Source organism: Cnephaeus nilssonii, assembly GCF_951640355.1.
Source record: "Cnephaeus nilssonii genome assembly, chromosome: 21".
Taxonomy (NCBI): Eukaryota; Metazoa; Chordata; class Mammalia; order Chiroptera; family Vespertilionidae; genus Cnephaeus; species Cnephaeus nilssonii.
This window is the reverse complement of record NC_137092.1, coordinates 11,522,548-11,543,705: the sequence shown is the minus strand read 5'-3', so window position 1 is coordinate 11,543,705 and position 21,158 is coordinate 11,522,548. Positions and strand designations below refer to the sequence as shown.

Here is a 21,158-nt window from a genome sequence, read left to right as displayed (position 1 = left end):
CCTCCATCCTTCCTCTGACACTTCTCCCTTCCTGGGCCTCTGTGTTGCGCTAGGAAGGATTGAGATCAACAAACCTGAACATGTTTTGGTTTGAGGTTTGGCAAATTCTGGGACTCCAAAGTATTCCACAAATGTTTTGTGTTCTGCAAAACCAAAAAACATTGGCCGAGCGCTTTTCCCCCTAATTTTTAAGCCCATGTGTTTTGAAAGGAAATGTAATCCGTATGTTTGGGGTACATTTATATGCAACTCGTCAAACCATGCTCGTCTGTATGAGCCATTCAATGTCTAAAAGGCCTGGGGAGGATCACAGATTCATAAGAACTCTGTTAGCAAGAGAAAGGCAACAGATGAGGCACCGGTTGGAAGGTGACAAACTGGGCTCTGATATTGGCACAAACCGCCAGAAGATTTACAGATAATCCTCTAGATCCTCGCCCATCAATCCGTCCCATCTGCACAATGGCATTAATCATTCTTGCCCTCATCAGATCCTGCAGGCAGCTAGTGATCATTAAATTGTGATAATCGGATAATTTGGAGCTTTTCAAAGAGAAAATATCAGGGCCACAACAGTGTATTTTAGTCCAGCTTCCCAGAGTACTGGGAGACAAAAATGGTTTCCACCTTTAATGAGCATCCTTGCCCCATCATGACACAGTTTTTCAGTGTCATTGTATCACAGTTTCACCTGCCAGCGAAGTTCAGCCTGACTTCCTGCCTCTATTAGGGAACACCTTGTTTACAGGGGTGCAGAAAGCAGATGACAAAGTCCTGGGGAAGTAGACAAAGAAGGGCAGAGTACTAGTATATACAGGTTGTTTTATTTAGAAAATAGGAGGTCCTTTATCTTTAAATAGGTGAAGGTTTGTTGGAAAAAAATCTATTCTCCATACCGGTTGAACATAAAATAAGTTCAGTTTCAATCATTGGCCTCATAGAGCTGAAAGTGCATGGGTTTGGAAGTCAGGCAGACTTGGGTTTTAGTCCCTCCTCCAGCTTTACTGTGTGACATTAGGAAAGCTGCTTAAACTCTCTGAGCCTCAGTTTCCCTATTTGTAAAATACAGGTTGCTTTGAAGATTAGAAGGAATGTAAGTAAAAGGTCTGGAGCACAGTAAGCATTTGATCACAGATAACTTCTATAATTACTAATATTACTTAAAACAGCGTGCAGGTTTTATTTTTTTGTTTTTGTTTTTTAAATATATTTTTATTGATTTCAGAGAGGAAGGGAAAGGGAGAGAGAGAAACATCAATGATGAGCGAGAATCATTGATCAGCTTCCTCCTGCATGCTCCCTTACTGGGGATCAAGCCCGAAACCCGGGCATGTGCCCTTGACTGGAATCGAACCTGGGACCCTTCAGTCCATAGGCTGACGCTCTAGCCACTGAACCAAACCAGCTAGGGCTTAATGGGACTTAATGAGGTATTTCCAGGCTATGAGAAAAACCCTATATAATAAAAGCCTAATATGCTAAGTGTCCAGTCATCCATTCAACCAATCAAAGTGTAATATGCTAATGTTCTAAGGCCACTCAACTGCTCTCTATGACTTGAACTAACCACCAGGGGACAGATGCTCCGACCAGTAGGTTAGCTTGCTGCTGGGGTCCAGCCGATTAGGACTGAGCGAGACAGGCCAGACACACACTGGAGCCCTCCTGCAGTCCCTCCCCAACTGGCCAACCTCCCGCGTCCCTCCCCAACCCCCATCATGCACTGGTGGGGTCCCTCAGCCTGGCCTCTGCCCTCTCACAATCTGGGTTGAGGGACCCCCTCCAAGTGCACAAATTTCATGCACTGGGCCTCTAGTAAATAAATAAAGCATGGAAACGGGCAAGTGAAGACTATAGTTCTGCTTTCCTGGAGTCCTTACAAAGAAGAGCAGTTCCCCAGGCAGGATAGGCAGTTACTGAACAGTAGACATTGACCAGCCATAAGAGCAGACACAGGCCAGGGCCCCATGATGAGTCAAGGTCCCTTCCAGCCCACTGAGGAGGCAGAGGGACCTCAGGACTTGAACTGAGATGTCATCACAACTTCATAACCAGAGGCAAATGCTTCAAGGTGCATGGCCTTATTCTTAAGTCCATTAAAATGTGGCTCCAACCCCACAGCCCAGCTCTAACGCTGGTCAGTACAGCCTGTCTATTCAGATTTTCCGTCCAGGTCACGCCTCTGACAAACAAGGATTCCACTAGGAAAGTATAGCAAAGAAAAAAAGAAGAAGAAGAAAAGCTCTGGAGCTCCAAGAAGAAAATAAACACAATAAATGCCACTGGTGAGACAAGAGTAAAAAAAAAAAAGGAAAGTACTTGAATAACTAAAGACAGTAGGATTGGTTGGGCCCTGGGCAAATACAGTTGTATCTAGAGCAGAAATTCTTAACTGCTGTTCACAGATCTTTTCAAGAATCTGAAGGAAGCTGTAGACCTCTCCCTGGAAAAATGCACACCTGCTCATCCGCACACGATATTACTTACAATATCTGGAAATGCACAGAACCCATGACATCCATCCCTGGACTCCAAGTTAAAGATCTCCAATACCCTAGGCTTCTTTCTGAAGGGCCAGCTTCTATTTTGAGCTCCAATCACTAACAAGGTCCTCAATATGCCCAGAGAGCCAGCCCAGGAAGGGAGGCAATAGGAAACAGCTCCCAGGCACCTTCTGTGACCTGAACATGGACTAGAAACGCATTGTGAGGAAGAGGACCATCTCTCTGAACTGAAAGGAAGAGGGATTCGTTCTTCATTGGCTACGTTTTGAAAACAAAGGCTTTTGTCTTATTTTAAACAAAGAGCCCTTGAGCAGGAAGGCATCTGGCCTGGAGTCCATATGCCTGAGTTCTCACATAGCTGTATCACTAACTAGTTGCCTGACCTAAAACATATTACTCAACTTTGGCATTTGCAAACTGGAAATTTAAGTGGCTTTTACTTTATTCAATAGATGGGACCTTAAAAAATTCTGAGGTAAATAAAATTATATAGAAATCTAAAAGCTTTTACATATATGATAAGTGTCTCATAAAAAAGAACTTTCCTAAATCATTTTGTAAAGGAAATAATCAGTGACTGATTTTTAGCATAAATCTGTATTCTAATATGTGCTATCTATGTAGTTCATGGAGTGATTAAATATAAAACTAGTTCATCTGAAAACTCTTGCAGAGAAAATAGAAAAGATAACTCCTAACAATTTTGTCATTCCGATGTAAAGAAATGTCCCCAATTTGGAAAATGTCTTAACACTAAAGTGAATAGTGATCACAAAGCCTACACACTTTATGAGACATGCATGTCACATTTGCTGTTTCAGTGTGGTTTGTGTAAAGTGAAATTTTCTGATCGAATAACAGATCAATCTGGTTTCCCTGGCAATTTCAATTCTCTCTTAACTCTGTGGATAACAGATTTTCATTTTAGAAAGGAGGTATTTAGAGAGAAGAAAGAATTAACTAGAAAAACACCATAGTCTCCAAGGCCATTTACAACAGGAGCAAATAGTTCTATAAACGTCAACAGTTCCTAAGAGTTTCACTATATAACAACCTAATCAATGGTGATGTTAGGGCACCCAGAGAGGTGCTGCTCTATAAACTCTCTTTATTAAAGCAGAAACATCTCAGGTTTTCATATTAATCATTTCAGAAAAATGGTTAATTTTTTAACAACGTTTTACCTCTTAAAAGTAATAATTGTGTGAAAAATTTTATTTGTCCACAATTCCTTATTTTCTGATAATGAAAAATAGATGAGATATCACTGTAGGTTCTCTAGCCACATATAAATGCTTAACAGAAAAAGTCATATTTTGATTATAATAAATCACCATAAAATTTGTTTTAAGTGCCTGAATTACCAAGTATGATGTAGAGGAGGAAACACCATGAGGGACTTGATCTGGTAATTTAATTTAGAGTGTTTTACCAACCAATCTGGATAATTCAGCCTTTAGAGGGCAGCTTTTTCACTCTTGGATCAGCTATCTATTTGTCTTTGCACAGAGACATGCAAGTGTTTTCCAAAAAGCAGGAGCCAATGGGGTGTGGTTGGAATAATGTCACATATAAGAGAAGTGTCAATGAGTCTCTTTCCCAATTCTTACCTGTTTCTTCCAGAATCTCTGAATCCTTTAGCAAAAGGGTTTCGGTCAATTTTTAATCTGGTGATCTGGAAACAAACAAAGAAGCATGAATTGTATTTTCATTAATGGACTTCCTTTTTGGTTGCTCCTAGAAAAATAACAAAAGTCATTCTGTTAATAACAGCTAGTGTTTTTATTTCATTTCCTTTTAGTTGGAGCTTTAAATGAAGTTGATATAGGACTAGGGCCTGGCACACAGATGTCTGACCCACCTGACCCTCTTCTCCCTAAAAAACAAGGTTTTCCCAGTATGGCTCCATAAACTCTTTTCCATTCACCTTTGTTGCCCCAAAATGGTGATAAAGGTATTGAAATGGAAAACTGGGTCCATGGTACATGATACACAGGAGGCCCCTAAAAAGTGGTTATTGAATGAGTGAGTAAATGAATAAGTGAGCAAGTGAATGAATAATGAATGAATGCATTCAGCCAAGCCAATCAGGAGGAATCACCAAGACAACCTGCCTCATCTGAAGGATCCAAATAATTGGCTGCATTACCCATTTTACTTAAGTTGTGTCTTCCAGCCACTAGGGATTGTTCCTTTGATGACCTGAAATGGTCTCATAAAAGACACAAGAAGTAGCTATTCTTTTGTCAGGCTGAACCCAAAGGAAAATCTAAAAACATGAGACTTGAGGGGGCAGAATACAACATATCTTATTCAATCTGCAAGGCTTACAAGAGAATCAGAAGAAATAGAGGCAGTTTCATAAGGCTGAGCACACCCAGCAAAACAACCATGTGACCCAGCTTGAACAAGTCCTTAGGAGCTATCTGGTCAACCTCCACTCAGTGCATCAGCTCCTCTCTATTATATCCTATCCTAGTTCTGTCAGTTTCTGTGGTGGTTGTATGTGTTGTCCTCGTGCCTCTAGACTAGAACAAGCCTGACCAAAAAATCGCATATGTGCTCTAGTGTTTCTGCTTTCAGCCTTGGTCATGGGACATATTTCGATACCTTCATGTCTGAACCAGATGTGAATGACTCTCTACAATCAAGTAATAGAGACTTAGGGGTGGGGGCTGGGGAGCTCAGAAAAGGAGGGAAGGCATGCTCAATGGAAAGTCATTCTAGAAATAAGAGAATCTCATTATTTGATATCATCTTTTTCTGATAATTGCAGAACTTATCACTGGGATGGTTCAAATTCTTTCCAATGTTGCAAATCTACTCAAGACCCTCTTCCATCAGAGCAGAGTTTCTCAAATCACAGTCTTTAAAGGTCTTTAAAATGCAATGTGAGATTCTGATGAAAAAACTTGAAAGTACCTGTTATTTTCCCCCCTCAACGTTCCTTGCCTCTAGAATGACATACTAATAATGTAGCACTAAAAATACAGCAGAGGCAATTTTACATGTATTTTAAAGACCAGAGCAGGAGCCTGGCGCTTCAGCTTTCCAACGTCCACTGTCTGCCCTGTGAATACTGAATTGAGTTTAAAGACTGTCACTGCATTCTGTTCTTGACTTAAAATCAGTTATTTCTTCCTCCATAATCCACAGCAATAAACCACACACCATATTTTCTTTTCAAGTCAGGGTTATAATATTTTATTTTCTCTTTCAAGTTGGCTTATCCTGTCCGACCCATTTATGATAGAGGTTTATGATATATGATTGTGCTGCTGTGTTTCGGGGACCTCCACAGACCTTTGTAAATATAACGACATTCTATTTCATGGGCCTGGTAGAAACGGTTGAAAACCTGTTTCCCACAATTCACTGGATCTCAGGCCAAGGGGCCTGTATAGAAGTTTAATAGACAAATGCCACCAAATGTTAGGGAAAACAACATCTCTGTACTTGTTTCAAAGTTTTTAATGTGAGATTCAGAGAACTTCATGGGGAGTGTGGTTGTGCTACTCATTACTGATTTATTATCAAGCGCCTTTTGTGTGCAAAGCACTGTGACAGAATGGTGGCGCAGGTGGCAGAATGGTAGACAGTCAGTACATGGCTGTTACTGTCTTTCCTTCCAACCCAAGGAGCTTATAATCTAGGGAAGAAGACATGTGCACTAATAATTACAATGTGAAACAGAAAGTGATTGCGTTTTCCATAAAGCCAGAGTGCTGTGAGTGCTTAGAGAATGTAGGGATTATTCCAAGTTGAAATGCTCTGAGGTCTTACTTAGGAGATAGCATGTGGGATGCATTTGAGTAGTTCATTTTCAACCCTACTCCATCATAACATTGATCAATTAGACCCTAATATGGTTGTCTGTCTGTATCACCCCACCTTAGACCAGATCTCCATCATCTATTGACTAAACTACTCTAACCTTCAGATTGATCTTCCTTCTTCCACTCTTGTCCCTGTCCAATCTCTTCTCTAAACAGCAAAAAAAGTGATCTTTGTTAGCATGTAACTGGATCATGTCATTCTCTTCAGTGACTCCCACTGTACTCCTGGCCCCACCCACACTCCTCTATCCCTGGTTCACAGGCTCGAGCCCACTGAGCTACTTTAAGTGTTGGAATGTGCCAAACATTTCCTGCTCAGGCCCCTCACACTCTATCTCCAGACAAAAAATGCTCCTTTCTGTATTCTTCACATAAGCTACTTCCTCCTCCTCCTCCTCCTCCTCCTAAGTCTCACTCTAAATGTCATCTCATGAGAGAGGTCTTCCTTGATCACTCCTCCAAAATAGCATGCTTCTTCTCTCTTTTTTAAAATATATTTTTATTGATTTCGGAGAGGAAGGGAGAGGGAGAAACATCAATGATGAGAGAGAATCACTGATTGGCTGCCTCCTCCATGCCCCCCCACTGGGGATTGAGCCTGCAACCTGGGCATATGCCCTTGACCAGAATCGAACCTGGGGGTCCACAAGCAGATGCTCTATCCACTGAGCCAAACTGGCTAGGGCCTGCTATTCTCTTTAACTGCACCCTCTTTAATTCAGTCTTTACTCTTAACATAGTTGGCAATTACTAGTATACATTTATTTATTTTTCACATATTTCTCCCCCTGCTCTACGGATAGGAACCCTATCTATTTTATATACCATTTTATTAAGCAGGATCTAATATGACATGCTATTCATGCTCAGTAAAATATTTGTTCAATGAGTGAATATGAGAGGAGGGAGGGAGGGAGGGAGGGGGAGGGAGTGATGGTGTGGGAAACAGGGGTCACCAGTCCCAAAGCCATAACAAGCCTTAAGAACTACAGAGCAAACAGTTCCCTCAATCCTATTTGCTTTCACTGTAGGCATTACAGACAAAAGTCTTAAATGTTCTTCCAGTGAGAACAAGATCTATTAGTAGCTTCCCGTGCAGCCAAAGCTACTCTACAGGAGTTATATGCAAACTCGGTCCAATGATAATGAGGAGACATGGAAAATACAGAGGTTATGGAAGCATTTTTGTTCACTGATTTTATTTCCATAACCTTACACTGATTGGTGCAGTCTGAGTTATTGAAGGCTGTGGCACATGAGGGAGTGGTTGCTGGCCTGCCACCATTCATTTTAATCATTTTCACTGACTTTTTTTGCCTAGTAACATAGAGGCTGTTAATAAATGAGATATACCTCACAATGCACAGTGCAGACATAAATAACACAACCTACAAAGTAAATTAAATCTTGGGTATGGTTTTTACAGGATAGGGCCTGCCCTTATTAACACTCTCTTAGTTATGCTTATTTTTATCATACTGCTTGAAGGGTATTCCATTGGGATTTTTTTTAAACCTTAGCCTGTATGAAATAGAAAATTCTACACTGATTTGATTGGAAAGTTACCTTAAAACTGGCTCACTAGTTTAATATATAATGAGTGACTCAGAAATCCTATTGGATTTGCTTACACAAACCTGGCTGTGGTTGCAGACTTCCTGGTTCCTGTAGCCAATTCTCATCAAGAAATAAGACTGTGTTACCTGAGGAGAATGGGGCTGTATCTTTTTGGAAATCTAGTTTCCTGTTTGGGAAAAATAAAAAGCCCTCAAGATTCAGCAGGCTTTTCCCCCTAGAGAAGACAGATTCTGTAATGGAAATTTCCTGCTAATTCCATGAGGACATGTTGGCATCAGCCTCTTCCAAGAAAACACATAAAGTGTGGAGTCACCTTTATTCCAACCTCTACCACCTTATTCTCCACGATGAGATTCTGGGCATGGGGTACCTTCATCTCTGCCACAGGCTGGCCAAGTTGGCATGCTGAGAGCAAATAGCAGTAATAATAACTTCAGTATGCTAGCAGCCCCAGGAGTCTATGGGTCAGTCCGAGAGGGGGGAAGGAAGAAATGGGAAAAGGGGAAAGAAAAGCATAAGATATTTCATGAAATAGAAACTCTTTCTTCACACTTCACTACTATTTATATCCAAAAAAGCAGAACCACAGATATATAAAGAAACTGGTAGTAGAATGGTGTTAACTAATCATTCAGCAATTTTCCAAGGAAATATTCAGAGCTCTGCATTATGGGACAGACACAGATGTCTTAGAATTATGGAGATGGAGTTGTCCTTCATCTTAATTAGTGGTTTCTGGGCTTAAAAATTTCATAGGCCAATTCTAATTCCCCCTTCCAATATTTGAGAGATCAACATTGATATTCCAATTTTTTTATTCTACCAAGTGAAGGGACTTAATGTCTATTATCTCTTGCCATCATTATTTCAAAAACTCAATGACATTCTAGCATCAAAAAAGTTAAAAGGACAAAATAAAAATTGTAGTGTCTATTAAAATGAATGTTTACATGTATGAAAAGTCTCTATACTGTCTCTTATTTTTCTCACCTTTCAATGGACCATAAAAACCTTCTCCATTGGCTGAGTACATAGAAGCACTGATTCAGACCAAACCACCAATTTGCAAATGAGAATACCGAGGTGGAGGGATTTGTCAAAGGCAGTGCAATCCATCCGCTGCACAGCTGGGTCTAGTACTCAAGTCTCTTAACTACCAACCTGGTTTTTTCTACCATGTCGCACAGTTTTTTGTAGAACGTTCAACCTTTGTTTTTAAAGTGCTTAAAATATTGAGAGGAAGACTGAACAAACACACACAGGTCAGCAAGTGAGATACACTCACTAACACTTTCATGAGGGAAAGCTCATTTGCAGCTGAAAAAGTAAGGAAGGTGGTGGGAGATAGTATGTGCACCAAACTTGAAGAATAGAAGGACTCTAGACAGATAAAGATGAAGGGGGGGTGCACATTTCTGCAAAGACAAGAAGATAGGCAAAAGTAAGGCAGCTACAAAGTACAAATAGTAAAATTCTAACTAGATTGCTGAACTCTTATGGATGCTTAATGAGGATTAATTAAAAGTAAGCTTAGAAATGTAGTTGGTAATTGGCTACAGAGGACCTTAATTGAAAGACTTGGGATCCTGGACTTTGTTCCCAAGGCACTGAGGAGTCACTGGCAATTTCTGACACAGAAATGATGCAGTGAGAGCTGTGCTTTTGGAAGATCCACCCGGCAATGAGACATTGAGCTTGCAGTCCAGGTGACTCTGCCGGGTGCTATCACAACACCCCAAGGTTGGGAGAAAAGGGGCAGGTCCAGAACAAGGGCAGAAGCAATGAGATTAAAAAGAAGAAAATATTGCATCAATAGAAGCATCAGAGTTTAATGGTAGATTGGATGTGGGAGAGTCAGGCGTCCAGCCTGGGTGACAAGATGGAAGTCAATAGAAAGCATTGTTAACAAATGAATAGTGCAGGTCAACAAAACAGCATGTCCCCACCTCTCAAGGATAGACTTGCTAAAACTACACTGGTCTGGAATGTTGTGAGGGTTTAAACAAGTTTACAAACGTGAACATTCATAATTTTTAATACTTGAAAATCACGTCTATTGCTTCGGTTTGATAGCGATAAATTGTTCCCAATCCTCATTAAAAAGCATGCAGGGGAGAAGCAGGGAGAAATGATAAATTCAGAGCTAACGGAAACCTTAGAAAGCATAGGCCAACTGCTCATTTTCTTGAAGAAGAAAGTGAAGCCCAGAAAGACACAGAGCCCAGTGACACAGGTAACTAGTGGGAAATTTGGGAGTAAAGCTCAGGTCTCCAAATGTCCAGCCCATTGTTTTCTGTGGACAAGACTCCTTCCTTGGGAAACTGGGTAACATTTCATTTGAATTCTGCCCTCTCTTCTACTTTCCTCATTGTGTTACTGCAAACAAGCTCCTGAGAACAATGAACCTACCACTGTTTTTTTTCTTCTTTACTCTGATAGGCTTCCTAACCATTCCCTTAAAAAGAAATATAAGGACTAAACAATTTGGCCATTAAATATTAATTGTTCTCATTCTGGAAGGTTGAGGGCAATAAAAACACAGTAATAGGTGCATATAGCTCACAAAAGAGAGCAGGTTATGCTACCCAGCATCTTCAAGACAGGTCTGAAAATTATTATTTGCTCACAGCTCTGACTTACAGGATGCAGACCGTAAGATTCCTGGGGGAAAGGGCTGGGGTTAGTTTGCTTTATTGTAAGTCACTGCATTATATTAAATCATATCTATGCAGCCAATGGGAATGTTAAACAATCGTGCTTGTTGATTTATCCAGGGACTGGAGGCTTGTTAAACAGGCAAAAGCTGTTATCTTGACTTCAAAATAGGCAGAATTGAGCATGACTCATCTGTTTTGAATGTCAGCACATCATGAATTCACCAACATGACATGAGAACAGAGAGATCAAAGTAGTTACCTATTTATTATAATGTCTTCAAGAGCCAAGGCAGCTCTTCCAATTCCCAACAATCCCCTTTCTCCTTAATGAGCAAGTTATTCCTTTTAAATTCTCATTTGGGAATATGTTTTTTATTGATTGTAGAGAGAGAGGAAGGGTGGAGGAGAAAGAGACAGACAGACAGACAGACATTGATTCGTTGCCTCCATAACACACCCCGACTGGAGATCGAACCTGAAACCTGAGCATGTGCCTTGACCAGGAATTGAGCTGCTGTCTTTCAGTGCATGAGATGATGCTCCAAACTACTGAGCCACACTGGTCAGGGCTGAGCAATTTATTCTTTAAAATGGCTGCTACTTCCCATGTTCCTTCATGTCTATGGACCCAGTCATTTAGTAATGTCTGACTGCTATTAATTGGATGCCAGATTTGTGTCAGTGACTTTAGACATGTTACCTCTTCTAGTCCTTGTAGCTCTGTGATGCTAGAACATCTTCAGACCAGGAAACACAGGTTAAAAGTTCATCAGTAGAAAAGTCATAAATCAAACCAGATATGTCTGCTGTCAAATCTCATTATCTTAATCATGGTTTCCCACCCCTTCCAAACCACTACAGCCCCTACCCCAGTCCAGATATAGACAAAATATGTATACAGTGAGAATGTACTCTGACACAGGACAGTGCCTATGAGAGAAGTTTGAGGAAGAGAAAGGGATTTCAGGTACCCATGTTCAGTTTCCTTTCATTGTCACAGTGATCTGTGGCTTTCTAAGTTCAGCCTGAGTTACAATAGTGACCCTCCTGGTCTCCAGAACTGATCTCAATGAGTTCATTCATCAGTATCCACTAAATATTTATGGAATTAATGGACATACTACTGACATTAAAACATACAGATCTTAGGGTGTAGCTTGTGATCACGGGTAAGTAAATTTCATCTGAAAGTGTAAGTGAAGCCGTGGGTCTTAAATGGAATTTTAGACACCTGTTGCCTCTAGTGTAGCCAGGTGCTGGGATACATGGAAAAGTGCAGATAAGAGGAAAGGAATGGATCAAACCTCAGAACTTGCAAATGAGAAACACTTGCCAGGATGTGGTAGAGATTATGAACATGGGTTACATGTACAGAGAGACATGAAGATGACTTAGGTTTGCTCCTCCTGAGCAAAGATCTGGTCTCTGATCTAAATCGAGACCATGCCAGCTGCTCCTAGGCATTCCTGCCTTGTCATCACGGGTGCCTTATGTGCCCTGCAAGCCTGCTGTCTCTCATTCCATGCTCAGTGCCATGTGGAAGGACGAAGCCTTTCTTACCAAAAGCCTGAATAAGCTCCTTTAAAAAGAGATACCGCCAGAAACTCTCAAGGCAGCCTCCTACCTGCTGGTTCTGATAGGCTGTGACCGTAGTGAACACGGTCTCAGGAAAGTTGAACGTTTTCACTCCATCCCCAACAGGAACAGGTTTGGTGGGTGAAAGGTCGCTGCTGAAATCCTTGCGAATCACATGAACTCGAGGCTGGTATTTGTGCATGGAGTGCAGAATGATCTGGAATGAGAAGGAGAAACATTAAGACAGGGTTGGCTCTAAGGTCCCTACATCTTTTCAAGCTCTCATGCAAATAAAATCACAGAGTAGAAGCATTTTAGAAAGAGTACATATTGGGAGTGGGATGTACAGGAAACCAGAAATCAGGGGGCGGGATGTACAAGAAACCAGAAGTCGGTATACTTGACCACCACAGGCAGGACTAAGTGATTAGAGAGCATCATATGGAACTATATAGCAAATTATCCCGATTATGGGCGGTGGATGCAATACGTTTGCTTTAACTGGGTAAATGCTGAATGATGCTCTGGTACCAGTAGACGTCACTCCGCTAAAAGGTCCCAGACCTCTGCCACATGACGGCGGTTCCCTCCTGCTTCAAATTTGCAACATGGGCTCATGCTGTCTTTATATTCTACAAGCTGTTATTTGCACTTTGTTACTGAATTTATAGACATTCTCTTATGTCACGTGAGAGTGAGTAGTGTGTAAGTACATTCTCCCTTCCTCAGAAAATTGTCATTTCCTTCAAGATGTGAGCCATGGTTTTAGCTTCTTCAGTCTTCCCATAGCACCCAATATGGATCATGTCATTCAGTGAAAATTCAGTATATGTTTTACTTCAGAAGGTAAATTGATAGCATCAGGTGATCTAATTATACTTGGAAAGCCTTAGGGCCTATAATTCTCTTAGAAATTCAGCCAGAATTTATAAATTCTTCCCTCGACAATCAGCCAAAACTGTCACTTCAGTTGTTTCCCTGTGCGTTGTTATGAATGTTGTGATTTCTTTCACCATTTTTTTATTTGTCCTGTGTTTCTGTCTCTGAATTCTCCCCTGACTAGACTGTGAGTACCTGGACTTCTGTATGTTAAACACAACCTGATGCATAGCAGACGTTTGCTAAATGTTAGATTTGTAATAAATGAAATGTCACAGGAATAAAAAAAATGTTATGCTTATTTTCTTAAGATGACTTAAAGTGGCATGGAGATTCTTATTTTACCTGTTTGTAAAAGCCTGGGGCTAGTGGGCTTTAAAGCAAAAAGGGGAACAGCAGGGAGGAGGAAGAGGGAGATGGGGTTCTTTGACTCACATGTCCTTGATCATCCAGTTCATTGTTGGTCAGCTTGAGTTTGTCGAAACTGACCACCTGTCTCATCCAAGTGTCTCCGGAAGCTAGAGAATCAGGGTGTATATAAACTCTTGGTGGCACAGGGGAATCAGCGTTGCCAGCCACCATCCACTTGGAGCTATGATACACGTATCTGAGAGAGGGAGAGAGGAGAATTCAGAGAGGTATGCAGAGAGGGAATAGAAGGTTCAGAAAGCAAGTAGGGACAGGAGAGAGTAGCAAAGAGATGACAAGAATGGAGAAGTAGTACACAAAGGAGAAAAAGAGAAGGAAAGATAAGGGGAAATGGAGAATGAGATGGGGTGGGGGTGGGGGAGAGCAAAAAGGTGTTGTGGTTAATGATCAAAGCTGCAGCCCTCACAAGAAAAACATTCTCGCAGTCCTTTTTCTTTCTTCTCCCTCTCCTTGCTTTGCACCCCTGTGTGCACACAGGCATCCTGAACCCACGTGCCTAGCTATGGAAAAGGTATTTTACTGCAACCTTTCACCTTCCAAATGCAAACCATATAATCTGTTGGCCACTTGTTCAGGATTTGGTTCCTTATTAAAAACATCTTCCATATCGTCCTATAAAACACAGCCATGTGCATAGACCCTCCAAGCAGCTCACTTGTTAACCATTTCCTTGCCAGAGATCTCGATTTTGAGGCATTTCTAGGAAAATGGAGGGCCTCTGCCTTAGTGCCACCATCCCCAGAAACAACACCAAGTCTTCCCAGTGTTTTCTTTGATGAACTCCATCTTGAACGTCATCATCTCCCACATTATTTTCCCACAAAGCCACTGGAAATGAGATGCTGTTGGTAGCAAAGGAGGTCAGTTTTCCAGACTTTGCCAATTGCCCTGTAGTTCTGAAGGCTGCTCTCCATGGATCTGACACTTCCTGTTTCTTAGTAAAGGAGCTTGTGGGCCCTGGGACCTGGCAAACAGAGGCACTGAGTCCTAATCTCAACTCCCAAGATCCTCTAAAAAGATCAGAAGCCTTTCCCTTCTTAAGCCCTGCACTCAAGACCACTTCTCTGTGGGCCAGCTCTCTCACCCACCACACTAGTCCTGGTCTTCGCCACTCATCTCTCTCCTGCAAATTCATGGATTTAAGGCCACGTTCTCAGGCATTTCAAAAATCAGCCATGATTCACTGATTGGATTGAGATCTCAAGAGATCAATTAAGCCCCAACTTGTTTCAGACAAGAACTCCATGTGAGCCATCCAAGAGCCATGGAGACTATGTTGGCTTTTCATGATTTTGAAGGAAAAATATTTAGCAAACTCACTCACAACCCATATCAATGAATTATAACTCTAACTAGATGTTCTTCTTAAGGTCTCACCCAATTCTTCTATTCTTTTCCTTCACCATCCACAGGGTGATCTTTCAAATATATGATTGAATGTACTGTATAGGTCTACTTCTCTTTCCCCTCTTCAAAATCAATCATTTTACCTCGGCATTTCATAAACCAAATCATTCAATATGTTAATTGCTTTCAATGTTAACAGAAGTAATTTTAGACTTAATTTCATTGGATTTTTGCTACCCTGGCAGACTATATACAATCCCACTCTCTCCAGAGATGCAGTGGGGATGAATTCCAGACCCAGCCATTACTGAGTCCTGATTTCCTGCCTCTAGTGACTCCTTCCTGCCTGGTGTTCTGCCACAGGCCATTGGCATATTCTCCATCCTTATTCCCTGTACAGAGCATTATACAGTGCACTATTAAAATACTTCATCAAATGAGTTTAAAGAATAGTTCTAGAATTTTAGTGATACCCACAATTCCACATTTCAGAGTCATTCATTACCTGTATCTTTTATTGTCCACAGGCACAATGTCCATTGCTATGTAGTACTGCTGGTGTGGATCCAGACCAGTGATTTTCACTCTCATGGCAGGAAACATCCTCCTATGAAGGGGAATAAAGTAGGAAGCCGAGCAATCAGAGGGGAAGAAGCAGCAGACGTAAAAGCTCAGAAAGTCTCCTCTCATTAAGCACTTTAAGAATGCCAAAGTTCAGTGTCCTCTAATTCTCAAAGTTAGCTTATTTTTTTTCACTTTGAGAATTATCACTATAAAATATTCTGAGGACTTATATTGCTTAAATAGCGCCTCTTCTTAACTTACATTGACCTATTTGATGATTCATATACACAAAGGGCACATACATAATTGTAATTAGATAAATGGATGATGTGTATGAATCCACACATACATTTCTTATTAGGCTATAACATTCTTGAATATACTTATACTCATATGCTTACCATACTTGAATAATTTATAATCATCTTATTCTCCAAATAGCTTATCACAGCTGTTTGTTGCTGATCATAAAATTTTTCTGATTGGCTGAGTCTATTTGAAAGTGACCACTCTAAAAATAATGTCTTAAGAAAAAAAAAGGAAGGTGCTACCATTCCCAAACAAAGGGCCACCAAAGTGTTTTTTTAATGGGTAAAATGTAGAAAAATTTCTGCAAGTTCTCAGGCTGTCAACATGTGTGTCATGAGAAAGACCCTGTGGAATAGGGAGCAAATACCAAATGAATTCTAGTGGCCTCTGGGCAATACCTTGTTTCTACCACAATGGCTTGTTAAACTTGCCAAAGCAAGCGAGGTCAGGATATGGCACTTTACAACTACTCTCATAATTGAAGAGGGAGCAACCCAAAGAGGTATTGTGTTTCAACAAGTCTAGAATAAAATTCACCATTCTTCTTTAGCCATAAGAAAGAAGAAAAACATCAAGCTCTTTTTGTATGTCATTCATTTAGGAGCCAGACATAAAAAGTGCTCGGTTCAAAAAGTTGGATTGCCTGAATGTTCTGTAGGGTACTTGTACACAAAATGCTACATTAAGTTTAACCATCTGGGGCCATTTAGTTGAGCTGGGCAGAGCACAGTGCTAATGAGGTCAAGGTCACAGGTTTGATCCACATACAGCCTAATTGGCTTTGCTTCATTTCACGGCCAAAGACCATACTTTGGCCCCAGACAGCCATCTTGCAAATGTGCACTGGTTGTTTATATGAGGGGCTTTCTAGTCACACATTCCAACAAAAGCAACTCAAAAAGCAAATGTCTTCCGTATGAGGTCAGTGACATCATAATCATATTTGGGGAAAGCATAAGAGAGACCATAGTCTTTATAACAGGGATGATGGCTAATTCTTAAGTATTTTCAAAGAATATGTAATTAACTGTTCCTTCTTTCCCACTTTATAATTTTTCAGAAGCTTCTATTGGTATATTTAGATTTTCTCCCTCTGCCCTCACAAGTTTAATTAAGAAGCCCTATGTTTTAGTATTATACTGCACTAATGAAATTTGATGGTGGGCTACTCATAATGACTAAATCTAACATTTGTTAAGCACCTTGATCCACACTAATTCCAAAAATTTGAGAACCTTGGTTATAGATTTAAATATAGATTAGTAATTGCCTTTTTAATAACAATGACTTAGAATTGTCCTATATGTATAAGTGGCTGAAGAGCATCTTGCCAGAGATAGAGAGGAAGTCCTCTAACTTGCTATCTGTGATAAGAAAATGTGGTTCCTTTCAGCCACCTATAGAGATTTGTTTGTTACATTGAAAAAGATTAACTTATTTTCTGGTTATTTCAAAAAAAGGGATTAGGTGTTTTTAAACTGATTAACTGTTTTATCAGGAACATTTTATATGACCTAAAGTAGAAAAGCTACCTGTCACCCTAGCTGGTTTGGCTCCGTGGATAGAGCATCTGCCTGCAGACTGAAGGGTCCTGGGTTCGATTCCAGTCAAGGGCACATGCCCGGGTTGCAGGTTCAATCCCCAGTAAGGACTTATCCAAAGGGACCCAGCTCATTCATCATTGATTGGCTGCCTTTTCAAGCCCCTTACTGGGGATTGAACCTGCAACCCGGGCATGTGCCCTTGACTGGAATCCCTTCTAACACAAATGAAAGGAACTAGATCATCTCCAAAGTGCCCTCTTGCTTCAAAACTCTATGACTATATTTTAATTCTCTTCTTAAAAATATATCAAAAGTTGCTTTTTCTTTTTGTTAGCATTTTAGCACAGAATACCAAGTGAAGTCAGAACCCTAGAGAAAAAATAATTTTTCAGGTTTACAAAGTGAGATGTGCTTGGTTTTATTTTTATGACTAAATTTAGGCCAATTCTTTTGTCTTCTAAGGCCGTTAGGCCCTACACGCACCTCTGTCCATGGTGCTGATTACACAGATTATGTTGCTATATTCAAAGACAGAGCTTTGTAGACAACAGTGTTTCTAAATAACAGGATTACAGTTTGGGTGTGAGGAGTAGATGATAACTAAGCCCCCCTGAGCAGGAAAAATAAAAGAGAGTCATACATAACTAACATTAACTAAGAAAATGGAAATTGAAATGAAAATTGAAAAGGAGACTACATAGGAAGAGAAAAAGGAAGTGAAAAGGAAGAAAACAACTGTGGGAATGGGGAGGGAGGGAACAACAGAAGAGAAAGCCTTCTTTGAAACACCTGAGGCAATGTGATACAGAAGCAATGAATGTAATTTCTAAACCTAAATAAAGGGGTACGACTAAAGAACAAACTGTCTGTCTGTCCTGTGGTTATCCACATAGATTCAGGAATCAAAGTCAATCTGTGAAGGTAGAGATATGGAAAAGAAAACACTGCAGAAGAAATCACAAAAGGAGGTCACAGAAGAGTTGTCGATGAACTTTGCAGATGAACTGAATTCAATGAAGTGCAGGAAACAAGGGTATGATACTGAGAACAAAAATGGCCAAAATACACAGACCCAATAGTAGAAAGTGAAAATCCAAGACAAAAACTGGAAAATCTTATAGACAAATAAAAAAGTAATTTTCCCTCTCTCTCCAAACCAAGCCTCTTGCTCAAAACTAAGAAAAAGAATAAACACTTTTTCCTTGAATTGTTCTATTTCCTTCTACGCCATAACATCTCAAAATGTAGAACTGAAACCCAAGCAACAAAAAGGAGATGGTATGGAAAGTAATTCTCCTTCAAAGTTGTGCCTCCTAAGAAGCGTTTTAATAGTTTTATTCACTGCTAAAACTTAGAGAAGGAAAACAATTCTAGAAGAGAAAGAAAATGAACAATATTTCAGGTTCGTTTTAACCTCATGTTTTTGTGGTGGTTTATTATACTTGGAGGTTTCTCTATATTCATTGAAGATAACTGAACCCAATCAAAATGTTCTTTTACTTTAAATGTCCATGTTCATGAAGACAGCTTTTGATCAATGAGGTAGGTCTTTTTGGTCTCCAGGATGTGAGACTGCATAGAATGGCTTGGAAAATATGAAAGCAGCATTGTTGTTTTTATTTCAGTGAAGTATCCCTATGTACTCAAGAAGTGTAGCCCCAGTTTATCTTTATTTAAATCATTTTCATTTTGAACCCAAGGGGCAAGAACTACAACCATTTCTTAACAGTGCAGAGTTATAAATAGTTGAGACCATTGTTTTAGAGCCAGAGTTGTGTAGAATTCTGGAGCTGCCCATTATTGCTCATGTGGCTGTAGTCAAGTTAGTTAATCTCTTTCGGCCTTCACATCCTCATCCATATTTTGAATTATCATATCTGACCTCATAGAATTTCCGTGAATTTTAAATAATGTAGTGTACATTGAGTATCCAGCGCAAATAGATAACTAACAAAACTGTGTCCTTCAAGAAAATTGAAAGATACCGATGAAGGAGTAGCTTAGTGTATTTTAAAGAGAAATTGTGTTTTAAAAACTTTTATTATCCTACATAAATATTTGCAAGAGTTTCCACCAGGATGCATGAAAGTTTTCTAATACTTTCAATAAATACAATGGATCGACAGCAGGGCTCAGAAGATAAACCAAACCCAATTCGTACCAAAACCAAAATTCTTACAAAAACATCTGGCTGCTTTAAAAAGCCTTAGAAGATGCAAGCTGTTGCTTGGGGAGCAAACTTGTTCTGTTGAGAACGATGGATGGTGAAGAAACACTTGCTTTGGCAGTCGGTTTGGCTGTTATGTACCGTGGATCTCCAATATTAACTGAAACGTGTAGGCAGAAATGTTTGTGAGGCTAGAGGTGTTTTAGGTTTCTGTGGCCCTTGGAGAAAAATGGCAAAGTCACAGAAAACACAAGATCGCTTCGCCAAGATGTCCAGATGCAAAAACCTGAGTGCACATGACTTTGGCTTCACCAGTGCTACCTACCACCAATAAGTGAAAAAAAGAAATGGAACAGCTCCTACTTTGACCTCCATTCTTTAAATGTGGCCATTCAAAGGAACATGTCCTTACCTGCCCGCTTTGGTGATGATCATCTCCGTCCCAATGTCATGGAACCGCTTCCAAAGGTCAGCGCACTGCAGCTCCACCTGGATCTCCTCCATGGAAGCCATGGCAGCAGGCACAGGGCCTGCAGCACCCGGGCCCAGGTCAGCGTGCGTGTCAAAGGAGCAGGAAGTCCGCTCAGCCAGCACCTCCGAGTCTGAACCAGTGCTCTGCTCAGAATCTGCAAAACACACCATCAAGCCTTGGGTGAGAAACTGCTGGACACCCTCAACACCCCGACCCTGAAAGATGGAGGTGGGGAGAGCGGCAGAGTGGAGAGGGGGAGAGGTGAACAAAGGGAGACTTGAAGCTGGGAAGCTCCAGAGCACAGCACTCAGGGTATTTTATTATTTTTTTTATGGTTTGTTTTTGTGATTTACGACCTTCTTTCAGGTTTCAGGTTTCCAACATGACATCTGGCATTTTAGTAAGTTTTAGCAACAGCTGAAGAAAATTGGTCCACAACAGGCAATATAAAGAATACTAATGTCACCATGTTGAAGGGCTTGAAGCCAAGCTGGGGCAACAGATTACATAAAGGCCACATTTTAGTAATAGTAATAATAATAACAACAACAACAACAACAGACTCTAGCTCCAAACCTAGATTGGTCTCGTGCACTTCAGGGGGGCGGAGGGAGTGGGGAGTTCAATGCTAACAACAACATGTTCTTGAATTCCATCCTACTTGGCATCACTGCCCATCAGTCAATAACTTTTAAACACAGCGATTCTCCTTCCCCTCTCCCCCCCCCCCCCCCCCCCCCGCCTCCTGTATATATCCTGGTCATCAAAAGTAATGAAATGTTGTTGGGGATCTTTAGAAGCACTTTGTCCTATATCCAAGTATATGGCCTTTTCTAAGAGTTCAATCAGGCCATTTTGGATGAGAAAGAAAAAAAAAATCCGTTGTGAGGCAAGGATGTAAGCATATGGAAAAAGTTACCCAAGAAGGCGGCTGAAACAAAGGGAATAAATGAGCTCAGGAGACACCTTGATTGGTTTCTGAAGTATGGGCAGAGGAGAGTGGTGATCCAAACAGGAAGGTAGGATTGAGAGCAACCAAATAAAAAGCTGTCATGCTGAGCCAGATGGTCCTTTCCTTGTGTGTCTTCCATACCCATGGGGGAGGAAGGGGTGGCAAGTAGACTAATGGAGAAGGACCGTGTCAGATTTACCAGAGAATTTTCTGTAATTTTTTAACTTTTACTTTCAGGGGCCCAGTGCCAAGAACTGTATCTCTTAAGAATTTTTAAGCTCCGATTAGCTAGGACAATTTTCTTAGGCCAAATGATACTTCAAGCCAAACCTAAGAAGCTGTTTC

At 40.7% G+C, this 21,158-nt stretch overlaps 1 protein-coding gene across 1 annotated transcript in view; it reads right to left on the bottom strand.

Annotated features, from left to right (window-relative positions):
• Window positions 1–21,158, bottom strand: part of TBX15 (T-box transcription factor 15) — a gene marked incomplete at both ends in the record, with an annotated part of 92,830 nt that overhangs the window by 21,223 nt on the left and 50,449 nt on the right. The window contains 5 exons of the mRNA XM_079762117.1: window positions 4,115–4,179; window positions 12,200–12,367; window positions 13,465–13,636; window positions 15,311–15,412; window positions 19,802–20,015. Of these exons, the coding sequence (XP_079618243.1) occupies window positions 4,115–4,179; window positions 12,200–12,367; window positions 13,465–13,636; window positions 15,311–15,412; window positions 19,802–20,015 (721 nt within the window). The remainder of the gene's footprint in view (window positions 1–4,114; window positions 4,180–12,199; window positions 12,368–13,464; window positions 13,637–15,310; window positions 15,413–19,801; window positions 20,016–21,158) is intronic.